General features: G+C 40.5%; 1 protein-coding gene across 2 annotated transcripts; it reads left to right on the plus strand.

The window, feature by feature from the left end:
- The first annotated feature begins 1,279 nt into the window (after positions 1-1,279).
- On the plus strand, positions 1,280-25,686 carry LOC114161469 (neprilysin-like). 2 transcript variants are annotated; one of them, XM_028044759.1, is made up of 23 exons: positions 1,280-1,346; positions 2,865-3,037; positions 3,756-3,788; positions 5,629-5,790; positions 6,741-6,821; positions 7,626-7,721; positions 7,815-7,933; positions 8,535-8,603; positions 9,479-9,613; positions 10,925-11,020; positions 11,122-11,258; positions 11,375-11,468; positions 13,009-13,137; positions 14,972-15,070; positions 15,178-15,255; positions 15,464-15,567; positions 20,391-20,449; positions 20,539-20,658; positions 22,361-22,494; positions 22,884-22,949; positions 24,268-24,363; positions 25,023-25,099; positions 25,218-25,686. In XM_028044759.1, exons 2-23 carry the CDS (start codon positions 2,902-2,904, stop codon positions 25,315-25,317), a joined length of 2,220 nt encoding a protein of 739 aa, XP_027900560.1. In that variant the 5' UTR covers positions 1,280-1,346; positions 2,865-2,901; the 3' UTR covers positions 25,318-25,686. The 2 variants fall into 2 exon arrangements, with proteins under 2 accessions (XP_027900560.1, XP_027900559.1); XM_028044758.1 differs by having other exon boundaries at positions 2,865-3,034; positions 3,753-3,788.
- Positions 25,687-27,063: the final 1,377 nt, after the last annotated feature.

Consider the following 27,063-nt stretch of genomic DNA (forward strand, 5'->3'; position numbering starts at 1 on the left):
CTCCATTAAATACAAAAAACAAAAACTATCAATATAAATATATATAACTCTCTCTATATATAACTCTCTCTCTCTCTCTCTCTCTCTCTCTCTCTCTCTCTCTCTCTATATATATATATATCTCACCGCACGTCAGTCTGTCAGTGTATCCACCGCACGACGAAACAACAAAAAAAAAAACACTCAAAAATATTTCCCACACAGAAAGCAGAACATTTAGTCTGTTGCAGTAATATGGTTTTAGGCTTAATAGTTATTTTGTGATTATTATTCGGTGACTGCTGTGATAAGAAGAGAAAACTATAAATATATCGCTGCACTTGACTTTACTGTATGGCTAGCTTCATGGCTAGCTCGTTGTTACAGTCTCTTACTCTGAGTTGTGGAGTCACAATGTCTGGGATCGTGAGCGCCCCCTGCCATGAGGCGAGAAAACTGCCTGCCTCACCTCGAATCTGTTCCCTGCCGTTGATGATCTCTCCTCCGCACACGAAACGCGTTACACACACAGTGACAAGAAACACTTCCTTCCCTGACCGCACGTCACTGCCAGCCAAATAATACGGTGGCCGACAGGTGCAAATGCGCAGCAAAAGAGAAAACATGCAAACAAACAAAAAACACGCGCACAAATTAAATGCGGCAAGCAAAAAGCGAATAAAATGCAGCAAACAAAAAGAGAGACGCAAACAAAAAAGAAGACACCCCCGAATGAAATGCAGCAAACAAAAAGTGTTGAAAACGGAAGTGCTCCAGACCACTAGGGGGAGTCAAAGAGTCGAGACCGAGCCCAGAAGGGTATGACTGACACAAAGTCTATCACGCTACCCATAAATTATTCTGTTATTCTATAATATTATAAAAGACGGCGTATCTGAAAAGAAATATAGTAATACGTACCTTTACTTTCTTTCAAATTTCTTTCTCTGAATCTTGCATCTGGTCCCATAGAAATGAATACTATTTTCTTTGACTCCCCCTAGTGGTCTGGAGCACTTCCGTTTTCAACACTTTGTTTGCTGCATTTCATTCGGGGGTGTATTCTTTTTTGTTTGCGTCTCTCTTTTTGTTTGCTGCATTTCATTCGGGGGTGTCTTCTTTTTTGTTTGCGTCTCTCTTTTTATTTGCTGCATTTCATTCGGGGGTGTCTTCTTTTTTGTTTGCGTCTCTCTTTTTGTTTGCTGCATTTTATTCGCTTTTTGCTTGCTGCATTTAATTTGTGCGCGTGTTTTTTGTTTGTTTGCATGTTTTCTCTTTTGCTGCGCATTTGCACCTGTCGGCCACCGTACAAATATCCCTAAACTCCGTCGCCATAGTAGCGGGCTCGGTTGAACTGAACTTAATCCGTAAGTTTTTCACGTTTGTCTTCTTTTGTTTGTTTGTTTGTTTTACAGCCAAATAAATTATATGTTTTATAATATATAATTTATCTAATATAGCGATATTTTCCCTACCAAATGTGTCTTATTTATTCAACAACCGTTGGAAATACTTTACAGTGTCATTTAAATACTGTTGAAAATACTTTTAGCAAACACTTAATTCACACGGCAAGATTTTTAGTTTCGTTTATTATGAATAATAATAATCTGTAAGGCAATTACATGTTTTCGCTTACAACGTTGTCTGGGTGCTGAAGTGTGGAAATGTCTGTTTTTACTATTTTTTAAAATTTATTTTGCATTAGTCATATTCATAGCTCAAGGCTAACGACTCAATCACAAGCTAAGGTATTGTGATTGATTCCAGATGTCCTGCATTGTTCAGTTTAAAGTATTTTTGACAAAATTAAAATTTATTTATGTGTTTATTTTGTATATTTAATTTATAGTAATAGTAAATCCGAATTTTATTTGTCTCTGTATTTTAAGGAATTGTTCTGTAACAGATTGCATCGTAGATATGAATACATAGACTAATCATTGAGCTGGTCACCGGTTGCTGCGATACGCCACGGCGTCCGCCATATTGAATTTGATAAGATAGATAAGATACAAGTAAATTAACCGAATTTCATAAAGCGCTGTTCTACAACTATTTTAAGTTAATGGAGGTCATTAACATATTCTCTCACACACACTAATATAATTGGAAAACAAAGAAAGCTCTAACAACAACAAGGTATATATAATGACAAAGTAAAGTGTCATTACTTTACACTGAATTATTACAGTGTAAAGTAAAAACATAGGTTGCATTGAACAATATTGTAATTTTGTCAGTAGATACTTTAAAATGTAGCATTTATTTATTCTTCATCAATAAGGGAAGTGGCATCACCAATCATCATCCTCTTTGCAGTGAGGGACTTCATCTGGAGAAGTGTGAAAAATAACTGATTTTCTGCATCATTTTTCCCTTTGCCAAAGGTATTTGCTCACCCATCCAAATGATCGGAATCAGATGTTCCAATCACTTCCATGGCTACAGGTGTATCCAATGCAGACTGTTTTTGAAAACATTTGTGGAAGTGTTTGCAATTCCTGTGTGGAACTGTGATAGGATGCCACCTTTGCAATAAATCTAGTTGTGAAATTCCTCCCTCCGAAATATTCCAGAGTCAATGGTCAGGTGTAAGAAAATGGAAGTGCTTGGCAATGACAGCAACTCCACAAAGCTGTCATTACCACAGTGATGGTGACCTCTCCATTTAGTTATGTTCTCATGGCGTCTATTGGAGGCATTGAGGCCCTTCTATTGAGCGTCTGTTGAAGTCCGTAGGCTGGTCTGGAGCTTTGGAAACTGATGGCTAGTGGTTCTAGAGAAAACAGGCGCAAACAGGATCCTATTCAGTAAGAGTAACAGGAAGCTGTGACTGGAAGAGCTTTGTTAATGAATTAACTAATGGTTTATTCCCCCATTAGGTGAGATTCTGCAGCCGGTGAAAGAGGAGACCTGAGAATGACAGAGACCGATACTCCAAAACCGGCGAAGAAGCCCCGTTTTACCTCTCTGGAAATCGGCCTGATTACTATCGTCTCTTTGTTCCTCATTATCATTGTTATCCTCATCATCGTGTTTGCCATCCAGTCAAGTAAGTGTTTTAAGTAAGGATTAGAACTGACACTGATATGTTTTATGCATCTTTTCTTGTCTTTAATAAACTCAAACAAATGTGTGAGCAAAACAAGGGAATTATCTATTCAAAAGGATTTGTCTAGGACATTCATTAGGTTTCACTAACAGCATGCACAAGTGCTGCCCTTTGCTCATATATGTTCTGTGTGCTTATTCACTGTTCTTCAATACAGTCTCTGGGACAGAAAAAAAAAGAAAAATATGCATTCAAATAACCCCTTAAAAAGGTTTTCGTGATTCAAAAACACTGTCTCAAATTTCTAAAAGTAGGCTTGATTCTGAACTGCATATTTCCTAGAAAATGTTTTGTTTTTTGTTTTATTTAAAAAAAGGATGACGATCTAAGAAAAACTGAGAAGCAAGGCCCAAGCCTTTTCTTTCAGTTCAACGTCCCACGTTTAGATTTTCACTCCTTCATGCTTCTGCTTTAAAATAAGCAGTTAAATGAGGTTTGAGTTATCACAGGCAGGTGACCTATAGATTAATTATTGCCAAAGTTCAGCAGGTCATGATGGCAGATGGTCCTGACAGAAAAGGTCATCCAATTGACATAACAAATTAACAAATTCATTAGTAAATAGAAATGCAGAAGAAGGAACTGATTTAGATATAATCACCACTGAGTGCTGAAAAACCCACTGAGTAAAGGAAACGTGTTTCACGTTCTCTTGCAGATGAAATCTGCACCACAGCCGACTGCACGCAGTCAGGTAAGCAGCTGGTGTTTGTTTGTTTTTCTCTCTCTATTGTTTCATCCTGAAGGCTTTGACTTCTCCCAGAGGGAGCCGGCCTGGGAGAAGTGAGTGCTGCTGCAGAAGCATTTTAGACATGCTCACTGAAAATGGCCTCTTCGAATGAGACACGTTCTCTTTCAGTCAAAACCACAATAAAACAGATCTGATCAGCCCTAGAATTGTGCATGTTCTACATGTAGAACCGAGGAGTTTGCTGCTTACAGGAAATGAAACAGACATCCACAAAGATAATAAAATAATGTACAATGAGATTAAGTTTAGGAAAAAAAGATTAATCTTCCTACTATTTACATTTTATTTATTAAATGACATGTTGAAAATTATTTGTGTCCTTGATAAACAGCAGAAAACCTGACTATAATTGATATTGGAGCAATCTAACCCATCGTTTAGTCATATCTTTTTGGTTATGAGCTCCAAGTTTTAGAAGTTGGAGCTTATTCAAGAGGTTATAAAACGGGGGCGTCCAAAGTTCATCCTGGAGGCAATTTGCGGCCCGGAGAATGATTCTGGGTGTCGGTTGATAACAATTCAAGAATAGCATGAATTTTGTTTGCTAGTTCATACAGTTGATGCAGATCCACATTTAAATTTAAACAATGTTAGGGGGACATTTTTAGATGACAGACTTTGAAAAAAAAAATACAGACAAGTAAAAATCCTAAAATGGAAAAGTCAGCGTTTTAATTTCATTTAATTTAAGGTATGATTAATAGGGATCAAAAACATCAAAACAGCAAGACTGATTTTGTTTTAGATTTTTTTGTTTTAAATCTACACTGACTGAAAACTTGACACTTCACAGAATATTTCCCAATTTGTCTAGTTAAACATTTAAACAGTTTAGTTTCCATTTTTATTGTAAGACCTACAACAAAGAGCTCTTGCCTTGCAACAAGCTTTGCTAAAACATAATTTGACTCAGTGCAAATTACTCACAGATAAATGTACTTTCTTTAATTAAATCAGTGAAAATAATCAAAGCAACCTCAATAAATTCTTAACGTTTATCCCTAAATTAAATAATTTCACCTCACTTTAAAGTGAGGATTAAACACATTAAGTTTTGTGTTAGTATCTGAAGTTAGCGTTTTGACCCTTTAGCTTTGCAGGAGGATTAGATCACTGTAATCAGAGCGTTTTAGATGCTTTCCTTTTTCTAGCATTCAGTTAATCAGCTGCAGCCTTCATCCTTCAACAGGTTCTTAGCTAATCTTCTCTTTGAACACTTTGGTGTAAGATGATTAAACATATTTCCCAGAATGTCAGAGTATTAATTAGTGACATTGGAGCATCTTTAATCAGGTAGCCGTAAGTAGTTGTTGAAAAAGACTTAATTCAAAGTTTAACTTGTTTCGACCTGTGATGTTGGACTGATTCAGGGTTTTTTTCATGGGTGGAGTTTTCATTTGGAGTTTTTGATTATCAGACTCTTAATTGAGGCGACTTCCTGTTTTATTTAGAAAAGCCTTTTGTCTGGAACACCTATGTCTTGGTACACACCTGAGCACGCTTGTCAATGCTCAGACTTTTTTTTCATCAGCTAGACCTTCATTATGTTCTTCTGTGTTGCTTCTGCTTTGTTGTTCATTCATTTATTTCCCTGCCTTCCAGTGCTCTCTCTTTGTAAGTTTTACAGTCCTGACAGTCTTTCTAGCAGAACTAAGTTGAATTTCATCTGCATAATTTGACAGTGTATCTTCCAGCTCTTACTGTTGCAAACTATTTCATACTTGTTTAAGATTTTTTTTCCCCTCCCAATAAACCTAAAGCTTGCCTTCTCAATTTCCTGCAGCGTCTCGCCTCATTGGGAACATGGATGCTACCGTGGATCCTTGTGACAACTTCTATCAATATGCCTGTGGAGGATGGCTGAAAAAGAGCATCATCCCAGAGGCCCAATCCAAACATGGCTTGCAAAACATCTTGAAAGACAACATGGAGGTCATCCTCAAAGGTGACAGTATTTTAAGAGGTTTTTATTTTTGTTCACGAGAATGAGTTATGAAATAATCCATTTGAAACTCATTGACAGAGATATATCTGAAGCATTTTTCTTTTTCTCTGTAAAGTTTGATTAAAAAATGTTAATACATTCTGTGACATTTCATGTTGTGACCTACACATTCAAGGGGAAGTGGCCGTCATTGACAGTTGTCCAGCAGAGTCATTGATATCTTCAGCAAAGGAAGCCACAAAAGATTGTTTCTAAAGAAGCATGCTGCTTTTACAGTGCTGTAGTAAAGTTGAATGAAAGAAAGAGCTTTTAAATACAGTGCACAAGCATGCTTGTAAATATAGCCTTAAAAAAAGACAGATATTAAACCTAACAGCTTGTTTCCCTGAACACAGGCATGGCCTGGGAAATCAGGGAACACCCCCCCCCCCCCCCCTTCCACACTGTAAAGTCTTGATAGTAATCAAAAAATTAATTGAGGTGTTTTGAAGCACTGGAGTCATTAAAAGTTGCAGAACAACATCTGAGGACTCAAGGTTGAGTCCTTTAGTTTATTGTTAAAAAAAGAAAAGAAAAGGCCTATTTTGGAGTTTGGGGGATATTCACATTGTGTGGACTGCAGTTGAGTAGAAGTCTAATAACTACTATCACAAACAGCAAGGCAAGTTAACTTTATTCAACAAAACCTTTCAGTTAAAGGCATCTTGAAGTGGTTACACCTTGGAATTAAGAACATAAGCAGGCTCTGAGGGTTCCTATTACATACCATGTTAAGAACACACACACACACACACACTGTTGGAGCTAAATCTAAAAGCAGCTCTGCATCTTTTTGCAGGCATATGCTGCTCCCCCTACACCCTCACCCTATAAGTTTTATCAGGTACACTGATTTCACCTTTATCTTTGTCCTTTTTTTCTTGTGTGCTTTTGTTTGTGCTTATATGCAGGTGTCCTTGAAAAGAATGTGGAGAGGGAGACTGCTGCTGTCACCAAGGCAAAGACACTTTACAAGTCCTGCGTAAACAACAGTGAGTCAGCAGACATAAGATGTGAATGGACTAGTCCATTTTAGATATACTGTTATGTTTTGTATAGTCATCACTTTGTACATTTCCTGAAGGCTGTCTGTTTCTTTCAGAATGTGGAAGTTAAAATATAATATTAGATATAATATCAAAAATGCTCATCTTTCCATTTTGTAAAAGTGTTGCACATACATTACATACGTATGTATACATGATCTAGACCAGGGGTGCTCAGGTCCATTCCTCGAGAGCTACCATCCTACAACTTTCAGATGCTTCCCTGCTCCAACACACCTGAATCAAATGAATGGCTCGTTACCAGGCCTGTTCAGAGCTGATCCCGGTCTGTTGGAGTAAGGATGCATCTAAAAGTTGCAGGATATCTCTCGAGGACTGGACTGGACTTGAGCACCTCTGATCTAGACATTGTAATGGTCACCCAAAAATCTTAAACGTTTTACGCACTGCGTTTTATTTAATGTGGTACTCAGAGATCATGCTCAGCCACTGTTTTTCAAGTTGGAGAATTTGTATACAAATTGTCTATAAATAGTATTCCAAGACTGAACAAACAGGTTCAAATTCTAAGTGAAAACCTAGAAGAAAAATGATTATTTTTTACAATTTTCTTGTTTGAAATGGATATGTTGCAAAGTTACAACAAAAGGGTCTTACAGGGTTACAATTTCAATTTCGAAATTGTGGTGAATCTTAATTATGCATGTTCCAATTTTACTTTTTCAGTTTGTGTAAAATTACTGTATGCCAGCTAATTTCCATTTGACTTTCACCAATACTGCACTGTAGGCTTAATAGAGCTGAAAGGAGGAGCTCCTTTGCTCGACATGCTGCCAGACATCTTTGAGTGGCCCATGGCTGTGGACAACTGGGATAATGTCTATGGTATTGCATTTTTACCCTTCTTCCCCTCGCTGCCATCATGCTATAAATCACTTATTGCAGTTCTTCCCTCGTACATCCTCCTTATTTCTTCAGGGAAAACCTGGAGGTTAGAGGATGTCATTGCCAGGTTAAATTGGAAATATGGAACTGAAGTCCTGATTAGCTTTTTCATTCGTGCTGATGACAGAGACTCCGCTAAACACATCATTTATGTACGTACAAAGCTTGCGGCTGTAAAACCCCTGATAGCGCATTTCGGTAAATTAGAATTCAGTCAGTTAATTTTTCACTAATTTTGACAGAGTGTGTAAACAACAATTCAAGCATATTTGTTTTTTCAGTTTTGATTATTTGGACTTACAGTTGATAAAAATCTCAAAACAAAATCTCCCAGAAGATTTGAACATTACAAAAATCACAAATATGATTTTGGACTAAAAAATAGTCCAAAATGTTTTAGTGCAGTACATGCATTGAAATTTGAGGAATAAATCACCTTCTTCTTTTGTTCTTTTGTGTTGCAAAGATCCCTGAATTTTGGAAAACAATAAAATATTTGGCATCAATAGAAAAATTAACAGCAGTTTTGCAATATTTCAACTAATTTAAACAAAAAACCTATCAAAGAATAGTTAATTTTTCTATTGCATGCAGCCAGGTAGCTGATAAATCCAACATACTTAAATTCTTGAACAAGTGTCTCTTGTAATTAGAGAGTTCAATCTGTTGGGCAAACCTGGTTACATAATGATGAATATGTCTGGTAACTAGAATATTTTCTTGATTTTTTTTTTGTCTTCTATTCTTTGTCAGTTTGACCAACAAATGTCCTTTGGCCTCTTGTCCATAGACTACTACAGCTGCAAGGGTCGCTTTGCAGAGGTGCGCTGAAATGTTTAATAGTTATTTGGTCATGTGTAAGTAATTCGTAACCAAAGCAGTAGAAAATGTTAATTTGTGCTGGTGCTGATTTATTTAGTTGAAAATTGGTTAACATGGACAGCTGGTGTTTCATAAAGCTGAACAACAAAATCAATAATTTATATCGTGACAGACACGAGATCAATATTAATAGATAGTACATCCAATAGAATATTCAATAACAAATTCACTGAACTCCGATCCATATCCACACTGCATTCTGGGAGATGTAGGCAGAGGAAAGGCAATAGCTTCTCCACCTCTCAGTCAGCTATAGCTTATAATTATTGCTGATAAGCAAGGAAGGAACCTAGCAACAACCTGTTGAGAAAGTTGTGCAGCAGCACTTTAAGGTTTCACCACTGTGTCTCATAACTGCGGAACAATAAACAATGGTGTAGAGTGAACACTGTGGATGAAACTGAAAATTTCATGCTGCCAGTTTGGCAGCATTCAACTAATTAAAACAAACAACCTTTCAATCAATATATCAATAATTGTCTATTAATTGACATAAAACACTCATATTGTGATGTTTTTCAGCCATATTGTCCAACCCAATTAAAGCATCGCCATCGTGTTTGAACTTTTTTGTATAGGGAAAAAATATTGCCTGTCAGTGGTTTGTTGTAAATAAAAGGTGGGGAAGAAAATCTTTGTAAGACAGATCAAATGTTATTAGACATCCTCTCTTCTGGTTTTATTTTACAGCTGAATGTGAACAGTTGATTTGATAAACAAAAAGCAGCTACTGTAAGCAGCTGTAGCAATAGTTGGTCTGTGCCAGGAGACACTTTTTGTTTTGGGAAAACCAACATTATTAATGTGTTTTACAGGCATGTCGAGCTTATGAGCAGTTCATGTTTGATCTGGCAAAGCTGATCCGCACTGACCGGGGACTGAAAATCAACGAAGCAGACATAAGAGCAGAGGTGACACGAGTTGTGAATTTGGAGAAAGACATCGCCAGTGTGAGCATACATCTATTCTTTCAGAGATCACTTAAGCTGAAATGTTACCAGGCCAGGCTCTTGTCTTTGCTTAGATAAAGATCTTCACAGTTTGTTTTTCCATCAGTAAGGGCTGTATGTTAATAATTTGTTGCTCAAACCTAAAATACTTGGATTAGTTTAACCAGCTGAACAACTCTACTCTTAATTATGAAGAATGATGATAAAAAAACGCTCATTATTGATTTATTCATCCAATAGCTACATTATTAATCACACTAAGTTTCCCTTAATGATTTAATTAAGTAAAAAGGTATTACTACAACACAAAGAAAAATTGTTAAAAATCTTATCTAAAGCCCTATTAGCCCTATTATCTCATGTAATAATTAAATTACTTCCCAAGAACGGCTCTACAGTTTTTCCACCTTAGCCTCTGTCTTTGCTGGATTGATGGTCTGCTTTGATCCAACAGTTGTAGTGTTTGCCCTGAAGACACTCTTAGAAACGCAGCCAGTGCTGCTCTCTACCGGTACTGGACTTTGGAATGTGGAACCTTTGAATTTGGAACTCATTTAAAGACAGCTACTGACACTGATCATGTCTAAGGCACAGCCAAAAAAAAAAATCTTTTGCAGTATTCAATGTAAACAAAAACATGCATGGTTTGGGAAGTTAGGTGGGCTTGTCGGAGCTTTTCTTGTCAGCAACCTCTGTGGGGAAAATAACATTACCCTTTTGTGGTTTCACCAACACCCTGCCATTTTTCTTTATACAGTACATGCTGTTTCTTTTTGTTTTGATTCTTTACATCTGGTCTACTTGTCCAGCTAAAATAGTGGAACAGTCAAATGTTATAACAGAGAAGTGTGGCCACATTTATCCATTTAGTATTTTAAAGCCCTTGCATATTTATTAGGAATTTATGTAACCGGCATCGTTTGGCATAATCATCACAGTATACTAGCATATTCAGAAAAAGTTCACAGTACAAAATAATTCTGGGCAGATACACATCTTTTTGAGACAAGCTTGTTAACCTGTCACACCAAGAATTTCCTAGAAATCAACAGATTAGTAACCCTGTTTTGTCAGTCTGCGCTTTTATTGTTGCTTACATGCTTTGCTTCCTCTCCACTCTGCTTCTCACTATTACAAAGCAGTTAAACCATTCAAACTCTGACATTTACAGACCTGAGGCCTCCTGGGCTGCACATGCTTGATGCTTCTGGAGATGTACCAAGAGTGTAAATGTGTTGGGGAAACAGAATCTTTATGTAATTTTAAGCTGTAGTCCTATGTTTCTTTTTGTTGCGTTTCGTTTTCTCCTAGGCCACTGACTTGCAGCGGAGGGATCCAGCGTTGCTTTACAACAAGATGCAATTGAGTACAATGAATAGAATATTCGCTTTTGAAGTTGACTTTCAGGTAATGCTAACATCTTAGCTTGTGAGCATTCCTATTATTTAAACTTAGTGTCAAATATCTTAAACTTGGTTTCCTTGTGTGTGTTTTGGCTCAACCTGAAGAAATTCAACTGGACTTACTACACTACTAAGATAATGGACACCGTGAACACGAAGGTTAATGATTCGGAGAAAATCATCAACTACTCCCCCAGCTATTATGGAAAACTCAAAAATGTATTAGCCAAATACACCAAGAGGTGTGTAAGATTATTCAAGTCAGAGATGGCTGTTGTTTTCCAGAGAAATTGCTTACCTTTGCAGTAATATGCGGATTGTGTCGATCTCCTTGTCCTTGCTGTGTTTTGTTTCTCAGGGATGTGCAAAACTACGTGGTTTGGCGGTTTGTTATGCAAATGGTAGGGGAGCTGAGTCAAGCTTACAGAAACACCAGGAATGTTTTCCTCAAGGTACGCAGCCTGATATCACCTTGACATGTTGACTTGGGAAAACTACTTTCATGAATGTCCTTGCAATGTCTTTATAACAATTTCAAAATGGCAAGTTATTGTATAGGTGTAAAAAATGACTTCTAGTTGTTGAAAACAAAAAGGTACAAGGAAGTTTTATAGATGTTACATTTAATAGACTCTGAAATGTCATTAAAACAAGGAAGATGTCAGTGTGTTTGAGACGGGTCCAATCACTGTCATGCATCAAACACGAGAAAACACCTGAGGAGATTGCAGAATCTACTGAAGAAGAAATGCGGCCGGAAAAGAATTCTGAATTACCATGATCGGTGAAACGTTTGGTGAAATCAAATAGAAGAAAAACAACAGTGGAACTCTGGGCTATGTTTAAAAGTGAAAGTAAGAGCATTTCCACACACACAATGAGAAAGGAACTTAAGGGATTGCGACTGAGCAACTGTAAAAAAAAGAAAAAAAAAAAAAAAAGCTTCAATTTGCTATGGAGCATAAGGACTGGACTCTGGAGCAACAGAAGAAGATCATGTGGTTTGATGAGTTAAGATTTACCATCTTCCAGAGTGAAGGCCGCATCAGCGCAAGAAGAGAGGCAAGTGAAGTTATTACCCATCATGCCTGGCGCCTACTGTATAAGCCTGTAGGACAGTGCTATAATCTGGGGTTGTTGCCCCAGGTCTTAGCACTGTCAGGTCAGGTCTTGGTTCAGCAAGACTAAGGGTGAAAGAATGATGTAATCTGACAATTCTGAATATACTGAATGACCAGGTTATTCCATCAATGAATTTCTTCTTCCCTGTTGGCAAGAGCATATTCCAAGATGACAATGCCAGGATTCATCAGACTCGAATTGTGAAAGAGTGGTTCAGTGAGCATGAGATATCATTTTTACACATGGATTGGCCACCACAGAGTCCAGACCTTTGGCCAGGCATTGTATTAGTCAAAGAAGCAAAACGTTCATGGGGTTTTTGACAGAGCAGCAAGTGCAAGAATCTGTTGAGAGGCTATTGGCCTTAAGCTCTGTTGAGATGACTGAACAGTGGCAGGGATGCTAGTTATAATCAGTTTGGGGAGGAGATTTATGCCCCAGCGAGAGATAATGACCCTAAACATAACACCAGTGCTACAGTGGTTTGGATTCCAGTCCATCATGGCCAGATTCACTGCAACTTTTATGTGTATCCGTTTCAATGCAAGTAAATCAACCAATCAGATCATCTGAGCGTGGTTGCATGCTACAGGATACTTCAGCATTACTTTGTTTTTGTGCTGTTTCTGTATTGCAATTTCCCTTGAACTCTCTCTTGATAGTTCAAGGAAATTCAAATGTTTAGGCGATGCTGTACTTTATTTTTTTTTTTTTCTTATGGATTCTTGTAAACTTTCCTTCATAACCCATCCTTTTTGTTTCGCTCTATTTCTAAAAGGGAATTCGGTTTTATTTGAACATGATTAAAGGATTGCCCTGAATGAAGTTTCTCCTTCGTTCACAAATTTTGTCTCATCACTTTCCCAATAGGTTCTGACCGGTAAAGCATCAGAGGATGCCTTGTGGCGATGGTGTGCACTGTATGTCAACGGCAACCTGGGCAAAGCCGTGGGACGGCTCTATGTGCAGGAGGCTTTCTCTGACAACAGCAAAGAGCTGGTAGGTAGAGGCTGAATTGGGCTGATTGTCAGATTAAAAAAAGCTTTATTGAACAGCTTTCTTTTACATTGACAGTCTGAACTGATGACATAAAAATAGTGAGTGCTTTTATGTATTCCTATACAGAGCGAGATAGTTTAAGAGACATTTGATTTTGTCACCTGTCTCTTGTCTGTGCCTCAGTGTTATCTTGCTTGCATCCACTGGAAGCAGCTGAATGAGGCGTCCTTGTTATCGTGCTCACACCACCTACGCTGCAAATCTCAACTGTGTGCCTCTGTGTATGTGCACACGCAGGCTTTGCCACTGTTTCATGTACGAGTGACACCGTCTTAACTCTTAAGCATCTCAACGTCTATAAAGACGTTTGCCTACTCAGATCAAAGTCAGAATGCTGAGATTAAAGTTAGAAATCCCTTACATATAGATGAATCCATTATAGAAATTATTTCTGAGGAGATTTATGCATCTATAAGTAATCCGATTTTTTTTGTATATATATTTTTCTTCTGCGGGAAGTAGCTGATCAATCATTCAGATTATCAGCAGACCATCTCCTTACACATTTATATATTACTGGTCAAGAGACATTCAGTGAACTATAACATTAATTAGTAAATAAAGCACTATAAGCAGCTTGTTTCTTGTTTAGCTCTAGTTTCAGCTGCTCACCATGCATATTTGATATAAACACACCTGAGTGGAAGCTTTCACTGTAAAACTAAAATTTAAACAGGGATGGTTTATTGCAAAATTTGTACAAACCGCATTCGTCCAAACACAACAATCTCCCCTAAAGGCTTGTCTCTGCCAGTTTGTGGCAAACCACAACGTTTTAAGAGGGTTGTGCAATGAGCAAGCAAGGGGTCCACTAATGTGACGAGACAAGGGGTTTTTGGGTTTTCTCTTACTGTGGTCTCAGAGTAGATCTCAGTTCATTTAATTCTTTGTGTGAAGCAATTCATTTAAAAATGTGGAAACTCTTGGGGATGATATAAAAAAAGCCTCAAGGAAAAAAACAATCTGTTGTAGTGGTTCAACAACACTATGCAGGTTTGAAACGGGGTGTAATGACAATAGTATCAATAAACAATTTTAGGATTTTATAAAGTTGTTTTTCTTTCTCTTGGTTGCAAGATCATAGATTTTAATATCCTTTGCTATTATATCAGGAACAACAATTGTACATTCAGAGTAAAAAGGCAACATTTTCTCTCACTGTTTGAAATTAAACTAGACCAAACATCTCCTGTTTCAGATCAGTTAGAATAACCCAAAATTATTCATATTTAAAGACAGAAAACTTAGAGGTGTCTTTTTATGTAGTTTTCTTTAAATTCAGAAGTTTGCATACAGTCATTCTTTTATCATTGAACACTAAAGGACACCGCAGATTATTTCCTGGTGTTGGAAAACTCTAACAGTTCAACTGACAATGACATTGACCATGGAAGTGTTTAAAGTCGAGCATATTTGTATTTCTTTTAGTCAAGTATATGGTCAAGAGCTCCAAGAAAAATCCTGATAGAAATATTAACATTTTCAGAATATATTGTTATTTTTAAAACGATCTTGTCAATGCAGCTGTCATTATGAACAGACTAATATGCACGTCTGAATTGTTCTGATATGTGTATATATAAAGCCTAATCATTTTAGGAAGTGTGTTAATGGTTTGACAGAAGTTATATTTGTCTTATTTCTGATTCAATTAGAGTTGATGAACAACAGCAACAGCAACAGCAGACCAGAGAACCTTTTCATGATGCATGTTCCTGTTCTATCATTGGCATCTTCTGACATTTGCTCTCTCTTTGGTGTGTTGGGAGATTAGATGGAGGAGATGATTAAAGATATTCAGGAAGTTTTCATTAGTAACCTTGATAACCTCTCCTGGATGGATGAAGAGACCAAAAATGCAGCTAAAGAGAAGGTGTGAACTTCAGTTGCAAGAACCATTATTCTATTCCATTATTTCTATTTAGAACGACAAGTAAACCAGATTTATTCTCATTTTCCTGTCTTTTTTTTTTTTGCCAGGCCCGAGCTATCCGTGCACGCATTGGTTATTCTGAAGACATCATGAATGACGAATATCTAGACAATGCGTACAAAGATGTGAGTATTTGTGAAAAAAAACCCACTGTTATCCATATTTCACTAAGTTCTTTGTAACAAAAAATACTTTAGGAAAGTTGCATTTCTTATCCTTCCTAAAACATCCCAGTGAATTTTTGACCGTAATGAGTTTCCCTCGTGAATACATGTTGACAGCTTCCATCACTGCTGATCCTCCTGATTTTTTTTCTGGCTGTGTTGCTGTTAGCTGAGCTACAGTGGAGAGGAGTACTTTCAAAACGTCCTGCAGAACCTGGAGTATAGGACCAAGAAACAACTGCAGAAATTGCGAAGAAAAGTCAACAAGAATGAGTAAAGATTTTACTTTTTTTTTTGTGGGGGCGGTGGATTTACCAGCTTTCCTTCAGATGTGTTGTAAATGAAAAGTGCATTGTTTGGTATTTAACCCTCCAGTTACGTTCGTTTCTAGGGTACAGCAATAATGTTCGTGGGTCAATTTGACCCGGGCAGTGTTTAGTCATGCAGTAGTGTCAGAAACCAATTACACTTTTTTTTTTTTTCAATGGGTGATCTTTATAATTGAACTTGAGACACACATACTGTTCAGGGTCAAATTGACCCGCTGATTAATATCAAGATAAATGAGTCATGTAGAGAGTATTTAAGTTTTCCTCCACTTCTGCTGAGTGTCGCTCAGAGTGGGTGGAGTTTGTCCAAGTTGTATGAACACCTGCTTTCTCGCAGTTTCCTGGTGAAGTAAAGAGAATAGTGAGAAAGTGGGCTTGTGTGCGTGCACGCCTGCATATGTGTGTGTGGTGTGTTGTGTTTGTGTGTGGTAAAATATGGTTCATAGCCACAAGGAAACATATAGAATTGGACATTTTTTAATCTTTTTTTGCACTTCAACTTAACTGCCGGGTCAAATTGACCCAAACAGTATGTATGCAAAAAGTAGACCCAGGGGGTGGTGCAAATGTGTAAAATGAATACATTTTCAATTTATATATAGAGGGCACCTATTAAGACAAATAGAAAAAGTTTCATGCAAAAAAAATACTTCCAACTATTTAAAAAAAAATGTTAAACTTTAAAATGGGTCAATTTGACCTGCAACATAACAGGAGGGTTAAATCCATCCATCCATCCATCCATCCATCTTCTTCCGCTTATCCGAGGTCGGGTCGCGGGGGTAGCAGCTTCAGAAGGGAGGCCCAGACTTCCCTCTCCCCAGCCACTTCTTCTAGCTCCTCCGGGGGAATCCCGAGGCGTTCCCAGGCCAGCCGAGAGACATAGTCCCTCCAGCGTGTCCTGGGTCTTCCCCGGGGCCTCCTCCCGGTGGGACGTGCCCGGAACACCTCACCAGGGAGGCGTCCAGGAGGCATCCTGACCAGATGCCCAAGCCACCTCAACTGGCTCCTCTCGATGTGAAGGAGCAGCGGCTCTACTCTGAGTCCCTCCCGGATGACTGAGCTTCTCACCCTATCTCTAAGGGAGAGCCCAGCCACCCTACGGAGAAAACCCATTTCGGCCGCTTGTATCCGCGATCTCGTTCTTTCGGTCATGACCCAAAGCTCATGACCATAGATGAGGGTAGGAACGTAGATCGACCGGTAAATCGAGAGCTTCGCTTTTTGGCTCAGCTCTCTCTTCACCACGACGGACCGGTACAGCGCCCGCTTGACAGCAGACGCTGCGCCAATCCGCCTGTCGATCTCCCGCTCCCTTCTTCCCCCATTCGTGAACAAGATCCCGAGATACTTAAACTCCTCCACTTGGGGCAGGACACCCCCCCTGACCCGGAGAAGGCACTCTACCCTTTTCCGGCTCAAGACCATGGCCTCGGATTTGGAGGCACTGATCCCCATCCCGGCCGCTTCACACTCGGCTGCGAACCGATCCAGCGAGAGCTGCAGATCACGATCTGATGAAGCCAAAAGGACCACATCATCTGCAAAAAGTAGAGATGAGATCCTAAGGCCACCAAATCGGATCCTCTCAACACCTTGGCTGCGCCTAGAAATTCTGTCCATGAAAGTGATGAACAGAATCGGTGACAAAGGGCAGCCCTGGCGGAGTCCAACTCTCACCGGAAACGAGTCCGACTTACTGCCGGCAATGCGGACCAGACTCTGACACTGGTCATACAGGGACCTGACAGCCCGTATCAAAGGGCCCGGTACCCCATACTCCCGGAGAACCCCCCACAGGGCTCCCCGAGGGACACGGTCGAACGCCTTCTCCAAGTCCACAAAACACATGTAGACTGGTTGGGCGAACTCCCATGCACCCTCCAGGACCCTGCTGAGGGTGTAGAGCTGGTCCAGTGTTCCACGACCAGGACGAAAACCACACTGCTCTTCCTGAATCCGAGGTTCGACTATCCGACGGACCCTCCTCTCCAGGACCCCTGAATAGACCTTGCCAGGGAGGCTTAAGAGTGTGACCCCTCTATAATTGGAGCACACCCTCCGGTCCCCCTTTTTGAACAGGGGGACCACCACCCCAGTCTGCCAGTCCAGGGGAACTGCCCCCGATGTCCATGCGATATTGCAGAGTCGCGTCAACCAACACAACCCTACAACATCCAGAGCCTTAAGGAACTCCGGGCGGATCTCATCCACCCCCGGGGCCTTGCCACCGAGGAGCTTTTTAACCACCTCGGCGACCTCGCCCCCAGAGATTGGAGAGCCCAACCCAGAGTCCCCAGACTCTGCTTCCTCAGTGGAAGGCATGTTGGTGGGATTGAGGAGGTCTTCGAAGTACTCTGCCCACCGGCCCACAACGTCCCGAGTAGAGGTCAGCAGCACACCATCCCCACTATAAACGGTGTTGGTGCTGCACCGCTTCCCCCCCCTGAGACGCCGGATGGCGGACCAGAATCGCCTCGAAGCCGTGCGGAAGTCTTTCTCCATGGCCTCTCCAAACTCCTCCCACGCCCGAGTTTTTGCCTCGCAAACCGCCCGAGCCGCATGCCGCTTCGCCCGCCGGTACCCATCAGCTGCTTCCGGAGTCCCACAGGCCAAAAAGGCTCGATAGGACTCCTTCTTCAGCCTGACGGCATCCCTCACCGAAGGTGTCCACCAACGGGTTCGAGGGTTGCCGCCGCGACAGGCACCGACAACCTTGCGGCCACAGCTCCGATCGGCCGCCTCGACAATGGAGGCACGGAACACGGTCCACTCAGACTCCATGTCCCCCACCTCCCCCGGGACGTGTTCGAAGTTTTGCCGGAGATGGGAGTTAAAGCTCCGTCTCACAGGGGATTCCGCCAGACGTTCCCAGCAGACCCTCACAACACGTTTGGGCCTGCCAGGTCTGACCGGCTTTCGCCCCCACCACCGGAGCCAACTCACCACCAGGTAGTGGTCAGTGGACAGCTCCGCACCTCTCTTCACCCGAGTGTCCAAGACATACGGCCGCAGATCCGATGAAACGATGACAAAGTCGATCATCGAACTGCGGCCTAGGGTGTCCTGGTGCCAAGTGCACATATGGACACCCTTATGCTTGAACATGGTGTTCGTTATGGACAATCCATGGCGAGCACAGAAGTCCAGCAACAGAACACCGCTCGAGTTCAGGTCGGGCGGGCCGTTCCTCCCAACCACGCCCCTCCAGGTCTCACTGTCGTTGCCCACGTGAGCGTTGAAGTCCCCCAGCAGAACAAGGGAGTCCCCAGGAGGAGCACTCTCCAGTACCCCCTCTAAGGACTCCAAAAAGGGTGGGTAATCTGAACTGTCGTTCGGCCCGTAAGCACAAACGACAGTCAGAACCCGTCCCCCCACCCGTAGGCGGAGGGATGCTACCCTCTCATTCACCGGGGTAAACCCCAACGTACAGGCGCCGAGATGGGGAGCAACAAGTATGCCCACTCCTGCCCGACGTCTCTCTCCCTGGGCAACTCCAGAGTGGAAGTATGTCCAGCCCCTCTCAAGGAGACTGGTTCCAGAACCAGAGCCATGCGTCGAGGTGAGACCGACTATTTCTAGCCGGAACCTCTCGACCTCACGCACTAGCTCCGGCTCCTTCCCCACCAGAGAGGTGACATTCCACGTCCCAAGAGCCAGTTTCTGCAACCGAGGATCGGACCGCCAGGGCCCCCTCCCTTGGCCGCCACCCATCACACAGTGCACCCGACCCCTTTGGCCCCTCCCACGGGTGGTGGGCCCATGGGAGGGGGGGCCCATGTTTCCTCTTCGGGCTGAGCCCGGCCGGGCTCCATGGGTAAAAGCCCGGCCACCAGACGCTCGCCATCGTGCCCCCCCTCCAGGCCTGGCTCCAGAGTGGGGCCCCGGTGACCCGCGTCCGGGCGAGGGAACACCAAGTCCAAGGTTTTCTTTCATCATTGGGGTCTTCGGGCTGCACTTTGTCTGGTCCCTCACCTAGGACCTGTCTGCCTTGGGTGACCCTACCAGGGGCATGAAGCCCCAGACAGCATAGCTCCTAGGATCATTGGGGCACTCAAACCCCTCCACCACGATAAGGTGGCAGCCCATGGAGGAGGGCTGCCAGAGAATAGTGGGAAGAGAATAGTGAGAAAGTGGGCTTGTGTGCGTGCACGCCTGCATATGTGTGTGTGGTGTGTTGTGTTTGTGTGTGGTAAAATATGGTTCATAGCCACAAGGAAACATATAGAATTGGACATTTTTTAATCTTTTTTTGCACTTCAACTTAACTGCCGGGTCAAATTGACCCAAACAGTATGTATGCAAAAAGTAGACCCAGGGGGTGGTGCAAATGTGTAAAATGAATACATTTTCAATTTATATATAGAGGGCACCTATTAAGACAAATAGAAAAAGTTTCATGCAAAAAAAATACTTCCAACTATTTAAAAAAAAATGTTAAACTTTAAAATGGGTCAATTTGACCTGCAACATAACAGGAGGGTTAAATCACCTGTCTTATTTATGGTCCTAGCAGAGTAAACTACTACAGTGTTTACCTCATTTATTCCTTGTGCAGTGTGTTCACTTTATGCCACACAAACTCCCACATGCATTTAGAGTTCAGCTTTAACAGCAGAGTCACACATTGACCTTGGGCTTTAAAAGCTGTATGTTAATCTTTCACATTTTTATTCAAGTAGGCTTCTTACTGTGCCTCAGTGTTTTTTCACAGTGTCATCGTTTAATAACACCCCTCTCATTTTTTTATTTATTTATTTTTTCAAGTTGGTTTTTTGGAGCTGCTGTTATCAACGCCTTCTACTCAGCTAGCTTAAACGAAATAGGTACCAAATAAGCACTGGAAATTATGTTCAGCCATAAAACATAAAGCCTAAGCTATTTTGAAATGTAAAAATGCTTTCTCTGTCTGTAGTGTTTCCTGCTGGCATCCTTCAACCCCCTTTCTTTAACAAAGGCCAGCCTAAATCGCTCAACTACGGTGGAATTGGCATGGTAATCGGTCATGAGATTACACATGGCTTTGATGACAATGGTATGAATTTTCTACTTCATTGTTCTTCCTTACAGTTTTGCTGGATTACATTAGTCTGTGAACAGATGGATTTCCCCCTGTTACTGGTACCACTTTGGAGAAGAGCTTTGTTTCACCTTATTATGCCTTTGGCCTCAGGATGTTGTACTTGTAATTGTACTGTAATTTAAATTATTTTCCACCTGAGGTATGTCATCTGCATTCTTATTTACATATAACAAATTCTAATATCTAACAATCACTTTTAGCCATAAGAAGCTTACGGTTTCAAAACGACAAAATTCCATCCTTCTTTTTTTTTACAGTTTAGTCATTTTAGTGTAACAGAGGAAATGCAGAGGTTTCTTCTGGCTGCTTGGACCATAGATGAACATGTTGCCCTTTGTTACACGTTACTCCATGCCAGTGGCGGCTCTAGTGGGTGTTATAGCCCCCCTAAAAGTGTCATACCACCCCCAGAAAATATTAGATAAATTTTTTTTTCATCTGATTTAACATTATTTATATGTAGCTATTGCAGCATTTTCATCAAAAGACACAAAATAAAAATAAATTATTATATACTGAGTTTTAAAAAAAAGCATCCCACAAGAGGATTTGAACTTTGTCTACGCATATTATCACTTCCAGGAAACAATTGACATGATACCGGCTCTGCCCCCATGCAGACGTGGAGCAATGGACCTTACCACAGGGGCCGCTTGTCATTGGCTGATGCCCATTCTACGTGGTAGCGCGGCTACCACGTGCGTGGCCGTCTCACAAACACACTTAGCTTCCCGTTAGCTAAGTACAGCATAATGGCAGAACTGATACAACTTCTACACCTTGAAGCCTGTTTGCTACAGTCTTACATTAGCTAAACAGATCAATATGCAATGTGTCTGTATCTGGCATAAAAGGTTTTGGACTAAACTGTTACTTGTGTTAGCCGCTCTAGCACTAAGTACAGTGTATCAGGCCTAGGCACACTCAAACATTTGCCAACAAACCACAGGAATCACCCACTGATTTCAAAAGTAACCTACAAAATGATGAATGCCCGCCTTACCCAGCCTTGCAAGAACAATAGGCATCAGTGATCTTGTCCACAGCTATATTGATGTAGTGGGTGTGTGGATCTGCCGTTTTCCTCATCAAGCGAAAGCATTTTGCTGTGACGTGCACAATGTTGGAGGCATCGCGTGGCTAGGGGCTTAAGGCTTCGTGCTGATGTCTAAGCGTCAAATCAGTCTGATTAAAATAACAATGCTAATGCGTGTGTGTTGATAACTATAGGGAAAAAAAGATCTGTCATAGCATCCTCAGTAAAATGCTCAACTCCCCCTTAGCACCTGCAGAAAAAAATGTCTGGAGCCACCACTGCTCCATGTTCCCTGCCAGCTACATTTTTCACTTTATTACAAGAAGAACAATGTGGAGGGGGTTGGGGGGGAGGGGGGGGGGGGTATCAACCTGGAAAAGAATCTTATTTAGGCAACATAGTTGCCTAAATAAGTTTAAAAGTACAGTTTAAAAGTAGATGCAACACAGCATAGCCTCTCAAATTGATGCAAAATTTAACAGGGTATTGTATCTATATATTAACATTTGCAAATGGGGTCATACTTGTAGTTTTCATTATTTAATTATTTTTGCAGTATAAATAAATGTTAATATTCCCATCCCTAACTCCTAGCTCCCATCTGTTCCGTGTCTCTAGGTCGCAGTTACGACAAGGACGGCAATCTGATGAACTGGTGGACTCCTGAATCTACAAAAAATTTCCTGGAACTCTCAAGGTGCATCGCTAGCCAGTACAGCAAATTTTCCTGGGACCTGGCTAATGGTTTACATGTATGTTTACACAGTCACTTGGTTTTTTTTCCCCTACGTTTTTGGAAAATTAGGTGAAAAATTCCATTAACTGATGATTCATTGATGTTACCAGAATTCCTGTTGCCTTTGCCAGCTTATCCATCTGTCATTTTTCAATCTTTCTTCCTGTTTGGCAGCTTCATCGTTCCGCTTTAGGTGTCTTTAATATTTTGTGTTGACATATGAGTACTTCTCCTTTTATCCTTCCTCCTCTGTACTGCTGCTTTCAACAATGCTTCTTTTATTCCCTTTGTAATTTGTTCTTATAACCCAGAAACTGAAATCTGCAATTTACTGAAAATATGGAGGGAAAACTTTCAAGTCTCTAATTCCCCTTTTGCACTCTGGACTCTTTATTTTCTCCTTAGTTGAATGGCAACAACACCCTCGAGGAAAACATAGCTGACAATGGGGGGATTCGACAGGCATACCAGGTGAAGAACTTAAGAGATGCTGTAAAAAATATGTTTTTGTTTACATATGTGACCTGCTTCATACAACTTGAAAAAAATGTTGAAGTCTGTTTGTCAGGATGTTGACATGTTTGTTAGGTTGTATGAAGGTGTGATTGCTGGTACTGTGACTCTGGATCAGCAGAGTCATTCACCAGTCTAAAGTTATTACAACTCTGTAAAAAGATTTCAATGTTATTTAAACATAAAAAAAATATCTTGTCTTGTATGTAAAAAAAAAAAACCCAACTGGTAATATAAAATTTTGCTTACAAGCTGCTTCAGGATAATTACTCTGAATTAGAAATGCAAAGAGAAATTGCTTTGTCATCATTGCCTTATAATTTTCTGCTTGATCAGCCCTGACCAGTGACTGGTCTGGCACATCATCAAAAATTTCATTTTCTTTCCGTTCACCACTAGGGTACAAGGGTTGTATTATGGGTCATTTCTGACCCGCAAATTATAAAAGCATGTAAACAGCAGAAAAAGAGTTCAAAGGCCACACACAAACTCTCTCTAATACATGCAAACAACCCCCCCACACACACACGCACCTGCATCCCACCCACACACACACGCCCGCACGCCTACACACATATCAAAGAAACTGGATTGATGTACAAATTTAATTTGCATTTGACCTGCACCTGCACTCTCAATCTGCAGCTAACCCCCCACATCAAGCTCCCAAACACAACAGAAAACAATATCAGACATAATAAAAACAAATTAGGTATATAGGATATGAAGGTATGCTGAATCTGAGTGACGCGAGTTCAGGGGTGGGCAACTCCAGGCCTCGATGGACGGTCTCCTGCAACTTTTAGATGTTTCTCTACTTCAACACACCCGAGTCAAATAATGAGGTCATTAGCAGGACTCTGGAGAACTTGACTGCACTTAGGAGGTGATTCAGCTGTTGGATTCAAGCGTGTTGAACCAGGGAGAGGTCTAAGAGTTGCAGGACACCGGCCCTCGAGGACCAGGACTGCGCACCTCTGCGCTAGTTGGTTCCTTGTTGAAGCAATGAGTAGACTTTTCACTGCCCAACAGGGCAAACTTATTTTTTTCTGGGAAAAAAAATCAAATCTTTGATTTTTGCTTTCAGTCTAATACGAAAAAGGACCTGTGTGAATTGGCAAGAGGTGTATTGCAATAGCAATTGTTTACTTTGTAACGTAGAAGCTGTGGTAGCAAACATGAATGAGAAATATATGTAGAGCATTACTGAAAAATTTCTAAATCAAACATTTATTAACTATGTGTAAAATATATAAAATTTTGTATTTTATTATAGGCATACAAGAAATTTGTGAAGAGGAATGGAGAGGAGCCACTGCTGCCTGGGATTGACCTTTCACATGATCAGCTCTTCTTTCTTAACTTTGCACAGGTAATCAGTCGAACTAAAAGAAAAATCTTTAATATTGATAAATGTTTAATAAAGTTCAGTATTAAATATTTTTAATCAATATTTCTGACACAATTCATTCTGCCCACCTCCATAGTTACTTGATTGCTCTTTACTGTAACTCAATTATCACCTGCTTTAATTTGTAAAACAATTTGCCTTAAATTGAAAAACAGTTTAATAGCAGGTGCATGATGACACTGACCACTTTAGTAAAAATCCAACCGTTTAATTTTAGTCGTTAACTGTTCCTATTTTTTTTGTCTTGAGAAAAATGTCATTCATGAAAGACAAAAGTAGGATCTCAAAGTTGTGAAGTTGCTACCCACCTATTTAAAACTGGAGTATCTATTATGAAGAACATTTTTCACTGTCCTTGTGTCATTATACAGTAGGAAGCATGGTAAGTGAGCTAATAGCATTTCCAAAGTTTAGTTCTTGATAACTCAACTAATAGAAAAAAAATACAGCCTGGCACTATAGTTAAAGAAAATGTGAGGATTTTTATTTATCTTTGGCAAAAATGAATATATTTATGGGGTGGGGTGTCAGAAATACAGTGGGATACCTGATACATCTGTAATTGAATTCATGAAGCTCTGTACTTGTCTGATACATTACATCCTGTATATCTCTTTAAGATTTGGTGTGGATCGTATCGACCACAGCAAGCCGTTATTTCCGTTAAAATTGATATACACAGTCCAGTGATGTTCAGGTAATAACATGAAGTGCAGATGTCAGCATTTCATGACTTAAAAATACAGTTTAAAAAGCAGGCACCTTCTGACACACAAAGTTCACCTGCTAACACCAGTCTCCTTTGTGTACTCTAGAGTACTCGGCTCCCTTCAGAATTTTCCAGAGTTTGCCAAAGCATTCAACTGCAAAAAACACAGCAACATGGTCTCTGACAATGTTTGTCGTGTTTGGTGACCTAAAGACCAAACACGGTCTTTAGGTCCGTGTTTCCTGCCGGTACGATACCTCTCCCCTCTAACTGCTGGAGCTCTCGTGGAGATTTACAGGGATATGGAAGCTTCTCTTTGTTCTTTACTAAATGGACCACGGCTGGTGAACAGGCAGTGCAACATGCACTTTATCCAAGATGGATTATTGTCCCAAAAGGAATAACCCTCATTGGTTGTCTGCTGTCAAAGTTTGTCTCTCAAACTGCAACACTGCTGTTCAATAAATCAACTCTTTCAATCTCCTGCTCACTGGATACAATCACTCCTTCTGTTTTTTTTTAAAGTTTTATTCTGTTTTTTGCTTTCACATTTGCTTATCCTTTGAGCCTGCCAGTGTTTGTTTATGGGTGAATATGCGAGTGTGTTTCAGTCAAAATGCTTTACAAGCAGTAGGCAATAGAGTGGCGGACAGAAAAATGTGCTCAACCCACTCGCATTAATACGCCGCCTACCCACTCACATACATGCAACAGGGCCGGACCACTGTATTGTATGTGGGACTCAGCTGGAACTCTCATAAACCTCGGCTGTTTTCAGCCTTTGTCTTGTCTGCAGATTTTCTCTACAGTTTTCCCATCGTGGACCGTTTTAGTTTAAGTAAATTATGGCACAGTCAGAATTATGCAATACACCATATGTTGATGGCTGCTGACCAGGGTGTTCTGTTTTCTAACAGAATACTTAACCTGCATTAGCTGTGTTTTTTTCTCTTTTTTATGTGACAAGTGACTTGAGATGACAATCTACTTGTTCCAGACCTTTTTTCATAAATTGTACTGAGCCTCCTCTGTTTTTGTGTGACTGTTGTTTATGCTTTGTACCCATGTCAATTATCACTGCCTGCTGTTGGCCTTATGATTGTTACCACACGAGTGCATTTATGAAAAAGAATCTGAATATATATATTAAAGAATAGTTTAACATTTTACATTGCTAGTTGTCTTTTTAAGAAGTAAAAAAAAAAATCTGCACAACTCTCCTGCCTGGCTGTTAGATGGCTGTTGGTGACATAAAACCACTTTTGGTAGCTCGCCACCAAAAGGTAAAAATATTAACTGCTCCACAGAAACTCAGCTAACCAATGCTTTCTAGATTTCAAATTGACAATAAAATGAAACAAAACTTGATGTGAACATATTGCACACAAAATATTGTTAGCTATGCTAGGTTAGATCTGTGTTCACCTGATTTGAATGTGTTACTCGTTCAATCTGGAGTTCTATGTTAGCGCAATGGTCCACCATTGCAGTCTTGTGAACGGAAAGTTGTAGGTTCGATTCCAGCTTCCTCCTGCCACATGTCAAGGTGTCCCTGGGCAAGGTACACAGGGAAAACCTTCTATTTTGAACTATTTCATCAATTTCTTGAATTTAATTTCACGGATTATCAACCGGTAAATAAGTTTATTTAGATTTTTATGCTGTGTTTAACCACATAACTTTTTTTTAGGCGATGGCATGTGCTTTCTTGTTGTGTTTATCTTTCTGCCTTACTTTTTCAGTTGAATTGTATACAGTTTCCAGCAATACCACAATACAGTCAGGAGGTGGCAGCATTGTATATGACATTTCTGTTTCACCGTTATTGTTTCACCGTGGTTTGCAACAGTGGTTTCAACTCATTATCTAAATCCATGTTGGCCTGATCTGGGATGTGGGAATTTATTTGTTTTCAGTACTTTATTATTGTGCCTATTGTTATTTTTTCTTTT

This window comes from Xiphophorus couchianus, chromosome 18 (assembly GCF_001444195.1).
Source record: "Xiphophorus couchianus chromosome 18, X_couchianus-1.0, whole genome shotgun sequence".
NCBI lineage: Eukaryota > Metazoa > Chordata > Actinopteri > Cyprinodontiformes > Poeciliidae > Xiphophorus > Xiphophorus couchianus.